At 42.8% G+C, this 18,467-nt stretch overlaps 1 protein-coding gene across 3 annotated transcripts in view; it reads right to left on the reverse strand.

Annotated features, from left to right (window-relative positions):
• MCTP1 (multiple C2 and transmembrane domain containing 1) overlaps positions 1-18,467 on the reverse strand; it is a 3,303,831-nt gene that overhangs the window by 976,834 nt on the left and 2,308,530 nt on the right. For all 3 annotated transcript variants that reach the window (XM_069627643.1, XM_069627644.1, XM_069627642.1), the window contains one exon: positions 4,403-4,522. In XM_069627643.1, the coding sequence (XP_069483744.1) occupies positions 4,403-4,522 (120 nt within the window). The remainder of the gene's footprint in view (positions 1-4,402; positions 4,523-18,467) is intronic.

Below are 18,467 nucleotides of genomic sequence, written 5' to 3' on the forward strand. Positions count from 1 at the left end.
GTTGTGGGTGGGGGGGTTGGCTAAGCAATGTGCATTATGTTTGTCCCCACAAGACTTCAATCACCTGGGAAGGGGCTCAGAATACCAGTAAAACCAGTTTTTCTGGGCTGAGGCAGCAAACTTCTAAATGGAAAGCCTTGTCTCCCACTGGAAGTTGCACCTATATGTGAACTATTCCACAATGACATGTGATGTGGCTGAGGGCGTTAATATTCCCTGCCCTGCCAGACTGGAAGGCAGTACTAGCAGGGAGGACAAAGAAAGCAAGCATGGCGACAGCTTGACCAGTAAGTGTGAGTTCCTTCTGCACCCACTACCAAGGACGAACTGACAGACTTCAAAGGGTGTAATAAAAGTCTTTTGTTGCAAGCTGAGCCAGGGGGTGACATTTGGCTGTGGGGGGATGAAGCACCGCCCTCCCATATGTGACAGATCCCCCAAATTGACATTAAAGGATTGATTCATTTTAAGCATTTTTCACAGCACTCAGAATAAGAAATAATTTAGTTTTCTGCTGTTTTTCCATGTGATCTCCAGGCAGTTGTTTAGAGAGAGACTAAGTGCATGTTCCTAGGACTCTGTGGACTGAAATGGCCAGTAAAGACTAGTTTACGACTTATTTAAAAATGTGAGAAGCATGAGTTTTGAGGGATAGATGGAGAATTAGGTTATGAACATGCTTAATCATTTGCAGAGTTATAACTGTTATATATTTTATGAAAAGGACTAAATTGTGTCAAAGAGCCATGCTACCTTGCACAGAGTTGGCAATCGGCTTACCTAATTCCCTGGGACTAACTGAAACCGCATATCTATTTCTTATGGCAGTGGCTAGTATAAGTTTGAAGTTATGATACATAACTCAGTTTTGCTAAAATGTCAACTTGAGAAACAAAGAACTGTAATAAATGCCAAACAGACAAATGGTGCTCCCTCCCCTTGAATCACTGATGCCAGGGGGCAGAGAGAGGAATGGTAGGCTGTCCTATCCCAGGGTAGGAATAATTCTAGAGCACCCCCCCTAGATTGTAAAATGAATGATGTCATTTGGGCTATATAAGGGGGGGACTGTACTAGACAAAAGGAACACACACAAATCCACAGAGACAGGAGAAAGAGGACAGAGGGAAAGCTGACCCTTACCATCCTGAAGAGTGCAGAGACCAGACCCCTCACCCTAGCTGTCCAGAGAGTCCTGAGATCCAGCTGGCTTTCCAGAATCCCAATCCAAGGCTTACTTTGTAAATAGCAAATAATCCAAGCCCCAAATTGCATAACCCTTTACTTTTGTAACATTGCATCCCATTGAAACCCCATTGAAATCCCATTAAAAGTCCCAAATTGCCAGTATAATTCATTCACCTTCACATAGTAGATTCTGTATTAGCCTGTGTATGTTAGCGTATTCCTTTGATAAATCTCTCCATTGTCTGTATAAATCCTTAGCATTATTTTGAAGCAAATCAATTAATTCCCCATTGAAATTCACGGTATGAGTTGGTTAAAATTCAAAATTGACCCCCTTGTGCCTAGTGTCTTTCTTTACTAACTATAGTCATTTAAGTATAGCCTCAACAGTATTAGTCTCTGTGTAAGTGAAAAACGAATTTGTCCATATATTGTGTGCATTCCCCACAAATTCCTGTTTTGCATCTGTACTATTAAAAACCCCAAACCGTAGTCCCAATGAGAGCAATCTCTTTTGCCTAGAATCCTATATGTTATGTGTCTCTGTCCTTGTGCTTGAAAATCGATTTCCGATTTTGAAAGCTAAACCCTTTCCTTAGCTACCTGTCATTGTAAAACCCATGTAGAACGAATTTCCGTTTGCTGTTTGTATTTTTTCCTATTGCATTTGCTTTCTCCCCAAAATCGATTTCCTTACCTCATTTCTACGTTGTTCAATGTGCTGATTAATAGTCTCCAAGCTTCCATATCTCCTCAAGTGTAGCAACATGAATTTCCATTATACTGTCCCACCACAGTTGTGAGTAGCCATGTGAGTAATAATCAAAATTCAATTCTGCCGTTTGGCTCCAAAAACGTGTTTTTGCTTTCTTTTTTTGGCTTTGCATGTTGGGGTGGTGGGCTTTATTCCAAATCTGATTCTCTCTTTCTAGCCTTACTCCTTGCCACTGCCTTCCATTCAAAGGAATTAAGTAGCTGATGTTTGGGGGTGAGCGTTGCACGGGAGTGCTTTAGTTTGGTGCTATCAATTGACTTAAAACTGTTATTTTTCCTGTTTTGTCATTAAAGATCCATGTAAACTTCGATAGGATTTCTGAATCAATTGTTCTGTAGGATTCATTGCATTTGTGTTGCCACAACATTGGTGGCTGTTGTAAAATTGTTTGATTTTTCTTTTTCATTAACCATAAATTAATAAATATCTTATTGATACCCACCGGCCTGGTTCCTAGTCCATTGTGACACGGGGTGTTTGTGAAGGTTGGGTGCGAGATGGGTTGGAGGCCTGCTCAAAACGAATCCATAGTTTATTAAAGATAAAAAGCATTTATTGTACGCATTTATTGTACGCCACATTCATTGTCGGGGAAGGTGCCCCTGACTGGAGTGTGCAGTAAGCTATGGAATTGTTGAAAAATATTATTTACTAATACCACTAGACCTGACAGAACAACTAAACAGTGAAATACACAAATTGGTACGCGTGCCTGTAAAGTTAATTATCTATAGACAGAAACAGCCATCTACAGCTATACTCTGAAGCATATAGGGAAGGAGTCAGAGGGCAAGGCACGCAACCGTGAGAGTACAAATCAGAGAACTCACAAATTGAATCCCACTCGCACGTTAGGCTTCCACAGGTATCGTCCAGCATGGGATTGTGGTGATGTCGTTGCAGCACTCTGGCTGGACCTGTCAATTTTCCCATCCCCCACTCCTGGCCACCACATTCCCCTTTCTTACACTTTCACTTTGGTCTTACATGCGTAGACCCCATATGCATCGGCAATTGCCGGATCTATCTCTGGTTGGTGGATTGGGGAAGCTTACGCACACCCATTTTACCCAGGCACCAAACGGCATCAGACTGCTGCAGTACATCTCAAGCCCATAACGCAACCAGTCACACGCCCTGTGAGTGCACCTAACGGGAAGTACCAGATCTGTCAGCTCGAACGGGCCTTGGAAGTTGCCAGCATCTGAGCTCTGCACCACCAATTTTCCACACTCCCTCTCGCATGAACTAGAGAATACTAGAGAATACAAGCCACGAACACCCAACTTTAAACAAACTCACCCTGCCTTCATCTTCTTCTCAATACAGCCATCTCCTTCTGAGCACAGGCCGCGGTCTGGAAACCGCATGAGCACAATACAAGCCTTGTTGGGAGATAGCAACGGTGGTAATGGGTGCAGCGTGAATGCCTATTACACGACAATACAACACATTACATATATTGCCCAATGTGCGCATGTATACATACACACTCACCAGCGCACGCACACAACCACCCACACACACACACACACACACAATGGTATTACATTTCACCCTCCACCTCCACACTCATTTTCACCATGTTCACTCCATTCACTGTTCTGTGTAGGTAGCTCCCAGAGCAGGCCTGCACTTTGCAAGTTTGCTTCATATCAGGCAGGGTCCACGCAACTCAAACCACCCTCCCCCTTTTAAGATGGGCATACTGGGTCATAATAGCAGCTATCCTTACAGAGCTTAGCTGCAAGAGGAATACGTCATGAAGTGCTCCATAAAAAGCTAATATTATTGCTGTAGATATGAGGCCTTTCCTGTAGTGTCGATTGTTCATCTGTGCCAGGGCTGGTTATGAAATCGAACGGAAATACTCAGACTAAAGGAGCGACACACGCCTGAATTGGCCTTGTACTGTGCGGGGAACCGTAGGCATTATGTCAGAGAGACATGGACTGCTGGCCTTAACTAGTGATCAGATACACAAATTATGCAACCCTGGAACATAAATATAAAGTACCTTTCGATTTTTATTTAATGCACTCTTTGAGAAATGTTACTAAAATATTTTTGTAAAATGTTCAATCAGCTTACATCCTTTTATTTGCTGCTGTTCGATATTGAGCTGTCTTTTTATGATTAACTAAGGTTCATAACACACATAGGTTGTCCACACCTCGCTGTAAATGATGTAAGTGTCTGGTCAGATTGTCAGCCTAAAGCCATGGCTAGCGGGCATACTCCTTGCGCTGACGCTTAGCGGAGGAGGCAGAGAGCAAGTGTGAGAACATGCTGCCTGTTAACGACTGTGAGTAATGTGTGCATTACCCCAATTAACTTGCCTAAGTAGACATGGGTAAACACTGTGCACTCAAAGGGCGCGCGTTCCTTTAACGGCGCGGCAGAATCCCGAATCGTGCGAGAAGTGCGGCGCGCTCCTACCAGGAAAGCAGCAAGACTCCTCGGAGGGGAATCCCAATCAAAGCAGCTGTTCACGTAGTAGGCCGCGTTGATGATCACCAATGCGCAGCGCTTCATGCGGACGAAGTTCCTCAGCAGCAGCTGCGGGAAAGATGTGAAGAGAGAAGACACGATCAGTACCAGCGGCTCTCAAAATGGAGGCAGGAAGCCAAACATGAATGCTAAGATGCTCGAGGCCCAGGCTTCATAAAATGGCCCTTTGATGCGCTATTGAAGTGCCTTCTACTTCAATGCATGTTTACCATCAACGTTAACATGCTCTTTGTGTATTAGGATAACTCATGTACTTCTTTGTACTTCAACTGCAAATAAACATTCTTAATCTAAACTTCACACTTTTCTGCTTTTCTTTCTAGTCCTTACAATGATGTCATTGTGAAGACACGTTCTCCGGATTTTGCCGTAGGATACAGGCAACCCACATTATTCATATGGGAACACTCAGTGCTACAGATAAGCGGTGTACCAGTCACTTTTTCTCACTAAAAAGCGGCAAATAACCCAATAAAATATAGTAGGCATTCACATTTCTCCCAAAAGTAAGAAACAATTGACACGTCGCATCCTGGCCCACACTGCACCCTCTCCACCTGCACCTAAAATCCAACCAGATTTATTATGATCTTCGATAATTTACAATATAGATTAGAAGATGGGGCACACACAAAATCACACATGAACAATTCTACAAAGAAAAAAAAACTTTAAATATGTATATAAGACATGTATGAATTCAGGGCAGAGGTACCAGCAGGGCAGGGTCAAAGGAATGAGCTCTCATTTTATTTCTACCTGATCTAAAGAGGAATTCCACTTTTAAGATGCATGAATCGCTATGTGCAGAGTGGTATGGCCTAAAACCCGACGTACTTTTTTACTCCTAACGTAAAGAAAATAGGAAGTAAAATACACCAATTTTAAAATCTTATCTGGAGCTCTTGGAACACCGCAGTACGGCAGGAGAAATTCCGTGAGATAATGTATTTCATACAGAAAATCAAAAGTAAAATAGTTTCTGTAATGTCCTGTGATGCTTCTAAAAAGCATCAGGCTGACCAGAAAATGATAAATGGACTGTGAGTATGGAGAAAGACTGTGACGAAGGAGAGGGACTGTGATGAAGGACTGTGACAAAGAAGAACAAGCACTTTGACAAAGGAGGACTCTGACAAATGACTGAAATGAAAGAAATTGAAATTGATGAAGGAGAGGAACTGTGATGAAGGAGGACTGTGATGAAGGAGAAGTGTGATGATAATAGAGAAAGACCACAGGGACGGACTGAGAAGGAAGAAAGTCAGTGATGAAGAAGGACTGTGATGAAGGAGAAGGTCTAACAAAGAACAATGACTGTGGCAAAGAAGAAAAACTGTATTGTGACAAAGAACTATGACAAAGAAGAAGGACTATGACAGAGGACTGATGAAGGTGAAGGACAAGGACTGTAACAAAGGAGGACTGTGCTAAAGAAGAAGGATTGTAACAAAAACTGACAAAGAAGAAGATTATTGAAAAAGGGCTCTGTTGAAGGGGGACTATGATGACGGAGTGTGACGAAGAAGATGAACTGTGATGAAAGACTGATGAAGGAAGACTGTAATTAAGGACTATGGGGAAACGGAAGGACCATAATGAAGGATTAGTACGAAGACAAAGGACTATTAGAGAGGACTGCGACGAAGGAGAAGGACTGACTATGAAGGATAACTTTGTGACGAAGGAGAAGGACTGCGAGTAAAGACTGTGATGAAGAGGGAATGTGACAAAGGGGAATTACTGTGATGAAGGCGGAGGGTTAACATGAATTAGAAAGACTATGACAAAGGAGAATGACGATGATAAATGACAAGGACTGCGACAAAGTACTGTGACAAACAACAAGAACTTTGATGAAGGAGAAGGAGAAGTGAATGGAGGCTAGCACAGGGGCAACGTGCTGGTCTTGGAAGCAAGATCACGCAGAGCAACAGAGGTTTAAATCACAGATCTGCGCTTAGAAACCGAACTGAGGTATGTTGTTAGGCGCGTTATAAAAAAAACAATTAAAGAAATCAAATAAATAATGGATATGAGGAAAGACATTTATTTTTGTATACTTTGGAACCACTATGTTAGTGCCTCCATATTTCTGATGATTTTCTAGAGCCCTTGTCTCTTTTTCTCTTCTCTGTGGCCCAATCCTAAATCTCACTGGAGAGTTCATTTTCAAAGTGTGCTTCTACCAGGGGAAGGGCACTCAAAAAGTGCCCAATGCTGTCCCAAGACGAGGACCACACTGTTATATTTCACCTTTACCTTCATTTATCCCTTCATATTTCGGTGGCAGCCCACTCTATCCTGTTATACTTTCGATAGGAACCCCGGCAAGGGACAATCAAATTGTTACACGCAATCTGATTGGCCCTCGCCGGGGCTTTACCTGACGCAGAATCCCTCGAATCTTCATCCCCAGCAGGGGGGTGTGGCAGCCCCTCAGCCAATAATGAGGCTTGGAACGGGGTAATCCTTGGTCCAAGCCACCACAGGGCTGGAAGCTGCCATCCTCCCCCGCCAGGGATTCAGGTAAGTGTGTTCTCCCTTCCTCTTACCCCTCTAAAAAATCCCCTCCCCGCCCTCCCAACCCCACTTCCCCTCTTTTTTCTCCTTTTTCAGAGCAAATGCACTGGGAACAGTTCTATCCCCAGCGCGTCCGCTCCCGATGGTCGCCAAGGAAAGGGAAAACGGACTCCGTTTTCCCTTCCCTGGCGGCCATTTGTTTAGCCATTTTTTTTTTGGTTCCAAACTGCAGCATTTCGAAACAGAAAAACAATGCTATTTGTACCCCGGTCTTGCGGGCCGGGGTACTAATAGCAATAATCCTCCTGCCGCAGGGGCATTACAGAGTCAGGTAATGCCCCAGGGCCTTCACTAAGGCCCTCGCTTTGCTCTGGGCTGTAACTATGGGTCTCGGAGCATTTCCTTACTTGGGGCTTATTGCTTAAATATAGCCTTTTTAAAAATAATTAAAATGCAATCGTTGATGTTTATTTTGATGTTTGAAAAGAAAGGCTGTCGAATATCTTTAAATAAGAAACAAAACAACGTTAATAACACCATGGCATGATAAATCTGCAGCAGTGATAACTACTCTTTAAAACCGAGCCCATAGTATTTTTGAAGGTCGATCCACTGATGAAAAATGCTTCTCTTTTTGATAACATTTTGCAAATATTTTTTGTTGCTAAATCATAATGAAGAAAAATCATTAGAATGATGTTTTGATGTTTTGACTGAATATGTGTAAGCATTTATGACAAAGTGGAGGGTCGTCTATTTTTTGCTTATCGGGACGTGCCACAGAAAATTACCTCATGTTTTCTCTTGGCCTATCAGTAGACATGCTCCTGCTACATGCAAGCCGAATGTCGTTTAGGCAAAACTGGGAAACACTTTCCCCAGGGAATCCTAATAATATCTTATGTTGCTGAAAATAAGATCCTAACTGGAATCAAGAGTATGTAACGAAGATTTGACTGGAAAGGCGTTCCACATACTTAAAGCATTGATTGAAATGGAACACATTTCATTGTAGTATTAAAAAAAGTACATTTAAAAGACAAGAGCCATGAAGTAAGTGTGTGCAGCTTCTTGGTAGCACCGCAAAGCCTGGCACATAGCCTTCGTATATTGCTGACTTATACAACATTCTGCGCGGGTTGTCTGCAACCGTGGTTCAGATCCAATACGACTGGCATCCAGTGCAAGAGGCTCTACCCCCGATTGAATATATCTTTATGCATCTGTTGGACTCTAGGAACGAGTACGATTATTTAATTGTTTTGTTTCTGATGTGAGCGGGTAATGTGGTGGCAGGTTATTTATATTGTAGCAAATGGGTGTTGGCCATGCTTTATCTTAATCACTGGACGGATGTGTTGTGTGGTCTTTTCTACTGTATTTGTACGTATTGATTAATTTATTTAATTTGCATTTGGTTCTCATTAGATGTGGTCCAGTACTGGAATCTGGATAAGAAGTGATTTGCAGGGGTCTGAATGTGTTTAACAAAGAACATTAGAATGACTTAAAAACATTAAATAAAGTCAGGAAGCAGTACATAATTACTCCCCATAGACGTAACATAATGAAGTACATTCCATGCAGGGCATGGCCTGGTGTTTAAAGTTACTAAATCATTATTGCAGATGCTATTTCAGACTGAAAATGGGCAAAAGGTTAAAAGAAATAAAGATGAGAAATCAAATTGGCCAGAAATAATTATGCAAAAATCAATACGTACAAAAACATATAAATGCTCTGACCAAAAAAAGAGGAGAAACAACTATACAATGAATGTACTCTAGTTTCAGGCGAAAAGTCCTCACTTGGATCCATGCCAATGACACTTAGCTTGACCTTCCCCTCCCACATAGACACTAGACGTCTGCAACCAGCTGAATGACATCCGATCAACTAGACTGAACCGTAGTTCCGCATTTTTTCTTCCTGTCCTTCTGCTTTCCTTCTATACTTACCTTTGATCTATCGTGAACTGTATAAACTGCACTTTTCTTGATTTAACTGCGAACTGCATAAATTGTATTTCTCCTGTAACTAAGTTCTTAAGTAATCTTGTACTGTTTGCGCCCAGCTACCCCTTCGGGTTTGGTTCTGCGCTATACCAAATAAACAAACAAACAAACAAACAATGTTACATCCACCGTTGTCTCCTCTGAATTTAATGTACAAAATCCCAAAACAAGATCAACAACCTTGTCCTCAATTTGTCTAAAAATGAAGCAGATCGACCAATTGAAGGGGTATTTCCTTACTGTGTGCCCACAGAAGGCTTTTTCGGATTTCTCTTTAGCGGTATTTGGAGACAGCACAGCCAAGAACAAAAAATTTATCACAAATTCTATTCATTTAACACAAAAGAGAGCACAAACAATTTATAATATATACATGAATAATTAAGAAGACAGTGTTCAAAATGAACAATGGGCAAGGGGGAAACATTTTGTATATACAATAATGAATAATAGAGATTCAAAAACAGAAAGAAAAGAAAGACTGAAACAGTAGGCAAAGAAGAACATCAATATTTTATTATTTATTTATTTGCATTTGGTTGAATATAAACCTTCAAAATTTCAATTCACATTTAACATGTAAAACATACAAATCATCAAAATAATTTAATTTAATTTCACCTTATAATACAACAACATAAAAAGAATTTAAAAAGCAGAATAAAAAGCTTTTAATTTTCTTTCATACAATACAATCTCCAAAAATCTTAAAATTGTCACATCCACTGATAATTCACAGCTACTTAAAATCTTGGCCCAAAACCATTCTGTATTGATTACATCTGCATCTTGAACGAAGCGCTGGAAAGAGTTGAAACGGAATTCGATCAAGGCAGAGCATTCCAACAAGAAGTGGCGGCTCGTTTCAATATGTTGGGAATAATACTCTCAGAGAGCACTCAATACCTTGTCTTGCTCCTCTAACTTCCCCAGTAGATAGTGCATTCAATTTGAAACGTAACATTTTGCAACAGTGCTTTCTTGAAGGATGTTTTTTTTAGGTATAACGGTATATATGCTCTTATTGCATAGGTTAGATTATCACTCAATATTTTTATACATGCTTGGAACCATTCTATTAAAACTCTTGAGGAACTACAGAGTAATTCTTTCTATATGGAGCTCTGCTAATATACAACTCACAGGTGGAAGCAAGATGTAAATGTAACTGTTTGCAATTTGCCCGTGCTTGTAAAGATACACAGTTTACGTCATGCCTAATAACTGACATAGGCGACCCCTTAGGTAGAGGAAGTAACCCTTTCCATACTAGTGACTCTACTTTATCCCAAGCATTTGCCAGCAAAGCTGACTGCACTCCGTACAAGTGTCATGGGACCACCTTTTGATTATAGTATTTGATCATGGGAATGGCTGAATATCTCCCAAACTTCCGATCAAATGCTAATGTTTCAGTAGTGTTCAACCTGAATTTGTTGGTCAACCAAACATCAACACAGTAGAAAAACGAATTAAAAAAAAAAAAAACCTCAGGGAGAGGACTGATTAAATCTTCAGAGTTTCCATATTCAGGCCATGGATTTTTCTTTAAGACAGAAAATTTTAAATAATTCACACAAAGAATGGAACGATTCAGAAGCCAATCCCTATGGCCTTTGTATGCCAAGAAAGTGAGAATATATTCCTTTGCCTCATGTCCAAGAAATCACTGACTTATGTATTACAACTCTACTTTAAACCTATTTTGATTCTGCTAAGTTCTGTTACAAATTTCACTGACTTTATATATGTTCCCTTTGTTAGACTCCCTTCCCCTTTTTGTCTATTTCTGCTTTTCCTCTTGTACGTTCCCTTGTGAAGTACCATGTTGATGGACATATCTCGTAATTACGCACATTTACTCTGAGACCCAGGCAATACTGGTGGCTAAGTGCCTGGAAGAATGACTTACAGGCGGACCTGAGAAAAGCAAGGGCACATAAAGAGGGATAAGAACTCCTAGCGAACAATATTGCCCTGGATAATATAGCTATTAGCACCCATCCCTGTTGCGGTTGCTAGGTGGGTGTGCGTTTGGAGAGACACAGGTAAAGCCATTTGTAAGTGGCCACCGGGCAACGGATCCTTTGCATCAACACAAGCGTGAAGACCTTTTTTCCTTTTGGTCACTAGAGACTGAGCCACAAGTCTGCAGACGGGAAGGCAGAAGAACTGGTAGGGAACAGGGGAGGGAGTGGTGGACAGAGGAGCAAGACTAAGTGATAGGTGGCTGTAGTGTGCAGGATTGGGAATGGCGCAGAAAATGCATTCACCTGGTCCATCAGGGTCATCGCCATACTAGTGATTATTGCCCGGAGGCTCTCATTCCTGAATGGCCTAGATGAATGGAACATTTTACACTGGGCGCAAAAGGTTCATAATTACATGGTTTTTAATTGTAACACTCTGGAGCACTGCTTGATTCTGTGAGTATACTATTTTGTTACTTTAGTGAACTCATTTTCTGTAGAGGGCATTGAAGTTCGATTAATAAGTCTGATTGTCCTTTTGATAACTCTTTTCTCGCTATGGACATTGGGCCGGCCCGGTATAGGACATTTTTAATCCATAAAGCCACTTTGCAAGGGAATTACCAGGTGGTAACGACACTCAGCCTTAGTGAGGGCCAAGTGATGTTACTTAAGCAATAAGCACCCACTTGGGCGGCTTTACCAGCTCGTAATGACCCAGGGCCCAAGTTATAAGCCCGAACGACCCAAAAGTCTTAACGCTGGGCCCAGCACCATTACTGTCTGGTGAAGCCCCCTGAATGGGTTCTTATTGCTATTAGCACCCAAGCCCCACCCTTGCAATGGGTCAAGGCAAGCATGCAACCCGTTGTTTCTAACAAACACTTAGTCACCTCATCTCAACATGGCCGCCACGGAAATGGAGGGCCGGTCTCTCCATTTCCATGGAGGGCAGGAGTGTGGGGTGAGGAGAAAAGAGCTGTGGAGATGCCAGGTCCATGGCAGCGGCAATAAAGAGGAAGCTAGGGAGGGTCACGGACAGACGAGGGAGCTTGGCGGGGGCAGAAGGAAAAATGGTTGGCAGGTGCATCAAGCACTCGAGTTTCTCCAAAACCAGGCTTGGATCACATCATCCAGCCCGTATTTGTAGCAACCTGATTGGCTGATAGACCAGTCGAGGGTGCGAATGCGTGATATTTAGCTAAATACAAATCTCATGGAATTCTGTATAAGCCCGTGCAGCTTTTCCGCAAGAGGTGGGGTACCTCAGTACACCTATTACAGCTGCCAGTCTAGGTGTAATAATAATGATGCATGCGAGGAAAGGTGCAGTAGGTTTAAGATAGCCAATAAATGGGGGCATGGCTGGACCTCTACAATTGCACACACACCCACTAACACCACAAAGGTGCCACCATCACCTGCCTGTCTCCCTTAGGTGGTCTACCTTCTCCTACACTTTCTTCTGGGGAGGGATTGCTAGCTTCCCATACATCATATGTTAAGACCCATCGCTGTATGCCACCACCATCTTTTTGTGTTGGTGCACCAGAATCTGATATAAAGTATCCGTTACCTTAGGTTTTGGAGAGAGATTACTTTAGATTATATGGGCATTTATCCTCTTGCAAACTAAGATGTACCAATTCTAGCTGTGCTGCCTTGCCCAATATTGTGACTTTGTAGGTGATTACGATAGCAGTAACTTTCACTGTCACTGGCACAGGCAGAAGATGCTTCTCCTCTTATAGCTGGCATGTATTATAAAATTGCCTTTAGCTAGTCTTCAAAGAGGCTCTGTTCTGAGCACCATTAGCTCTCTGGACTTTATCCAGTTTATTTGTCTGCTCATCCAGTAATTCCAGCTAGACGGCAGGATAGTGGGTAAAATGATAGTTTCGAAAAAACTAAAAGTGAAGAAAGTATTTACGCAAGCCGATGCTTCTTATCAAATCGAAATTCTTCTTTGGAGCATTACAGTACAACATTTTATAGTGTGTCTATTTAATTACTTGGGGGTGTAACCCTATCCAAATTGGTCTTGCCCCTATTTGCAAATTATCTTTTCCATCCCAAACTGCTCAGCCAGTTTCATTGTTCAGGGGGAACTCAAGCAACACCAAAGAGGTTTTGGCCTTGCCACAGCGAGCAAGGACCCCACGCCTGAGCATAAACGTATGGAGACTTGATATGAATACCAAGAGTGACTGAAGTCCTAGAGCGTTTTTTGTTTAAACAGTGGGGAATTGTGGAAAGGGACTGGCTGTCGTCAAAAAGTGTTGGCTCAAGCATTCCACCCATTACCTCTTGGCTTTCTGGCCACGCAAGAACGTGCAAGAGCAAACATAACACTCTAAATAACATATTCCTCGTAGGCATTCAACATCAATAATGGGTTCTGGTTTTTTTAATTGTGCACCACATGGCACAGAGGCCCCAAAGTGACTTGGCAATAACCACACTCCAGTCTTCCCCTCCCCCTTTTGAGCCCTGGACAATTCCTGCCATCCAGTTGTTGAATTTGTACAATAAGTAAACTCGAATTTTACTCTGTTGCATTCATCACTCTTCCTGAGAAGAAGGCCAGGAAAAATCATCTGGCAGCAGTATTAGTGGGATGGCAATGGCAGAGCTAGGAATGAGTAGGATGTAAGGTGCTACAACAGAGAAGTGCTTGGAGCCTCTACATGCCACTGGTAATCCTTTGTGCTTGCAATATCTATGCAGATGCTTTGTGTCACACATGAATGAGTAAAGGTTCGAATCAAGGGTCTTCATCAGGTCTGCAATTGGTATATATAAAACAAAAGGGAGCACCTGGATATTCCCTGCATATTCCAGGTATTATACAGTATATCAAAGAACGCAATTGGTCAGGGTATATCTGGACAAGAAAACATGTGGGAGATCTTTTCTGACAATTTTCTTATCACTTATATTACGTAGTTTTATGTAAATTATACAAAAGCATACTGCACCATCGAGTTATATATGAGTGCAATACAAATAAACTATCAAATATCAAATAGTGAGTCTCACACCATCCCATACAAACATACACATTTTTCACAGTTCATTACATATAAAACGACATCTCGTGATTTGTGCAGACAAGCCTTGTAATGCCAGGGTTTTTACAATAACAAAGTATACAATACAAATAATGTCTTTTTTGACACTTTTGGCACACTCAAACAGAAAACAAGTTGACACAAATGTGTTTCGGCCTATGATATTCTGTTAACTCCAATTGTAATGGCCTTCATAAGGAAGGGAGAAGTGAAAGTGTTGCCTCACTGCCTGTGGTGTATATCGTGTTGTGTAAATTGAACACGGAGAGTCTGGGAAACGTCCAGAGTGCGCACCATTTATGCGTGCTTAATGAAACAGAGTCTAAGATATCTCTAGAATCTGTACCTTATATACATGGTGACAGATGCAGAACAAGTTTGCCACATGGAGGAGCAGATGAATAATTTGTCTCCAGTATGTGCGCCTCAGTCCTCTGTCTACCCGTAAATAATTCAGAGTAGCAAAGTGTCTTGAAAAAAGGTGTGGCGCGGTGTGTCTGTCCTTCTGCTTATTCTTCCGTTTTGCACGTAGATTCTCCACTGTTTAATCCCGCGGTGGCGCTTCGCTTGACAAGTATGACAGCGCTTTGTGTAACGAGGGATGGCTCCAGAGCGGTTTGTTGCTGGAGGTCCAAGCAACAGTTCGAGCAGTGCAGAAGCAGTGGTAGTTCATTGAAGCTGAGGCAACAACATGCTTGCAAATGGTGCAGTGTGGCGGTGAACAGATTTGAACTTGCAGGACAGAGGTTTCGAAGTTCAACAAGTGCCAAAGGCAACTCCGGAGGGTCCTGGTGGTTAGAGCTGGGTCGAACATGCTGGAATCATGGTTCACAACGGTTCAACAGTGAAATGGCAGTCATCCTGGTTGTCTTGGCTCTCAAGAGCTGTGAGTCCCACTATAGGGTTTGAGGGACAAGACGAGTCATTTTCACGATGTGGCTGGCAGAGATACAGGTCTTGTGCCAGAAACCTTTCAGCCCCCATTGGTCCCTCGGGATGGTTATCGGACAGAGCTTCCCTCTGCCTTGGGGTACTTTGGAAAAGCACTGCTCTAAAAAGAAATCCTCTTGAAGGTTTGAAGTCCACAGATGATTCAAAGATGTGGTGGGGGCCCCTTCTTTTAAAGGCAAAAGCCCTCGGGTGATTGAATTAAAATTAGCCTGCTTTAGGGGTCCCACCCCTATTCTTGGAACACGTGGACTTTGTATTGTGACTTTACACCCACAGCGCCTTGTGCTACAGAAAGTGGAGGGGACAGGCAGGAACAACAGAGGCAGAGAGAAAGAAGAGGGTGGAATCTTCCTCCATCTGTAAAGAGCTATAAGGGGTTCCCTTTCTAAACAAACCCCACCCTTCCCTTCTCAATAGAATAAAATGCCTTTACAAATGCAGCACCTGGTCTGAGGCTACTCCTGTTGTGAATGGGTGTGCCCTTTGATTCCTGTTCCCAGGACAGCCTCCTGTGGAGTGTATGTCTCTCTGAGGAAGGTGTTACTTGCCCTCACAAGGGAATAAAGAAAGGGATTCCCCAAGGTTACAGTGCTGCTGCTAGTGGCAATGTCCAGCGTGTCTGGGGAGAACACACATTGGGCCTCATTACACGGTAGGCGGTAACCATGGTGCTATTAGCGCCATGGTTGCCACCGGTACCGTACCGAGTCCGCCATGGTGAATGGCGGAATTACCACCACATTCCAAGGTGAGTGGGGGCGGTAATTCCCCATTCACCATGGCACTTCCCCATTCCCATTTGAGCCCCCATAGGGCTCAATGGGAATGGAGAAGGCAGCAATTACGGTACCGCAAATTGCGGTACCGTAATTGCCTCCAAGGTCCCTTTGCGGGCCCATTCCTTAACGGCTGGTAAAACCAGCCGTTGAGTTCGGGTCCCACAAAGGGACCTCGTAGTAAGGCGTTAGGGGATTACCGGCACCGGTGCGCTTACCGGTGCCGGTAATCCCCTACCGCGTTCCGTGTAATGAGGCCCATAATCTTTTCAGAGCTGAGCTGGGCTCAAAGGGCTGATGCATGTGTGATATAAAATTGATGTGGCATGAATAACTATGAGAGATGCTGGCCAGCATTCCCTAAACCCATGTATGGTTTATATTTTCAATTTCACTTGCCACCAAGCAATCTTATAGTTATGTCATTTTGGAACAGTGATGCATATCTAAAATGCTGCCAATGCACTGCAGAGACGTTGCTGTGACCTCTGAGTCTGCTCTGTGCCACTGGAGAGCAGACGCTGAAGAGGAGGCTGGTGATGCAGCTGGCCACACGTGTACCCTATGCTTTTGGCATGCAGCTTATGAAGGGGAAATAGGATCAGCAGATTTCCTTTTCTGAAATGAAATTACCTGCATCATTTTATTAACTCACAAAAATCAGATAAGCCAGTGCTTCTACAACCTTGTCAGATGGCAATTCCTAACAAAAGAGACCACTTAAAACCATGGCGTATGGAAAGAGATACACCTTTTTGCTGTGTATTCCATTTCCGCCTTCAAATAATACATAATTTTATGCCAGCATGAGATTTCCATGCTGGCGTAAAACCAATGGATTTTATGTAATCCACATGATTGTGTTTAGCTCTCACCAGAGAGCCTTTGGCAAACTATATATTGTAAACTGTTAACACTGATTTACAGTACATACATGATTTGCTGACAGAGAAGGACTGTCAAACCCACTGGGATGCAGGCAGGGAGGGGAGGGGAGAAAGAAGCGGGTACGCCAGCGCAGGGAGGCAAAATGGCAGGGCAGGCACAAGAAGCTGTCAGCTGGCTCAGAACCTAAGCTTATACGGTGAGGTTCAGCCCGCGTTCCGAGCAATCTGACTGGCTACAGTGTCTGCTCTGGGTGCTAATGAAAATAATAAAGTAGAAGTGTGATCTGGTACTTTACAGAATTTCTTTCCAGCCTCAAAACAAGGGTGGAAGTTGATTTTTTTAAAGCAGTATTTCTGAGAATCCACTTGTTAAGTGACTTCTCCGAAATACTGCTTAAAAAAATCAAATGCCTCCAGTACAGGGCTGGAACCCTGTACTGGAGGCATTACCATATGAGGGGTAGGCACACTATTTCTGCCTGCAGTAATAGTAAATACTGCATGCAGCAATGGTGGGTCAAAATCCACCAACCTTATAGTAAAGGCTTTGGTAGAAAGACATTTTTAGTGCCAACTCTTCATTTTAGAATAATTTAGAGAAATAGCAAAAAGGAAACGAAGATTCCTGTCCAGGGACGAATTAGACATATATGAAAGAAAAGTGGCATATCCACAAAAAAACAACATTGACCCTAAAATACACTCATGCAAAGATTAGCACAACACAAGGACCCAAGCCATCACCAGATTACAATTTAAGAACTACAAAGAGGAGAAAACAACAAACAAAATAGTACAACAATTCCACTGGCTTTGGAAGAACGTATACCTTCCTTGTGCTCCTGCGAAGTGTCTTACACGTGGCAGCACGCCTCATCAAGGTTCTATACAGATACAACCACATCACTGACTCCCACTGCATGCACAAATCACCTTCAAAATGTGCTGCATCACCTATAAGGCAGTTGCCCTGAAGTCACTCAGCTACCCCGCAGAGAAACTCAGCATCTCCAGCGGACAGCTCACCACCAGAAGCCAGGACACATGCAGAAATGAAATCCGCTGTGCTAAAAAGGAAAGAAGCAGCCAAAAGACTATGGAACCTTCTGCCTGTCAGCATCAGACTCGCCCCCACGCTCCTACAATTCAGAAAAGAACTCAAGACCCACCTCTTCAAAGAATCGCTCCACCTCAAAACATATATGCCATCATGTCACCTCCACGTCACCTGACTCGCAAGACGTTGTTTGCCCCTCTCCTCCTCACCACCATGTACAGCTGTACCCGTGCTCTGTGCTCCTCTGTATCCTACTCCCACTCTATATCTGTTCTGTTGATAAGTAGAAGAGCAGGTGGATGCTTTCTCACTAGTTCCTGCCCCCTGATGGCCGTCATTCTGAAATAGTTGGAGAAGAGCAGTAAATGGGATCCCCTGTATTGTTCCTGTACATCATCGAGTGAATGAGATACGTTATGCACTCAGACAGACATACAGAATGTACCCTCGCACTGAAAGTGTGGAAGGATGCCACATGGAAGGGTGTGAGCAGGCACCTATGGGCGTCATGGAGCGTTAAAGAGAAATCTGGCAAGGGAAGAGTGATGTCATGAAGAAGATATATAAAACTATGTTGAAACAATATGCACATAAATAAGAGTAACAATGTAACTGAAACACCAACAGAAATATGTACCTAAGGCCAAAGTAATCGTGAATACAAACAAGATGAAGTAACTTACTGATCAATAATTGTAAATACGCAGTAATGCAAGGTAGAAAGGAAACATATAGAGGCTTGC

This window comes from Ambystoma mexicanum, chromosome 6p (assembly GCF_040938575.1).
Source record: "Ambystoma mexicanum isolate Mex_15411 chromosome 6p, UKY_AmexF1_1, whole genome shotgun sequence".
Taxonomy (NCBI): Eukaryota; Metazoa; Chordata; class Amphibia; order Caudata; family Ambystomatidae; genus Ambystoma; species Ambystoma mexicanum.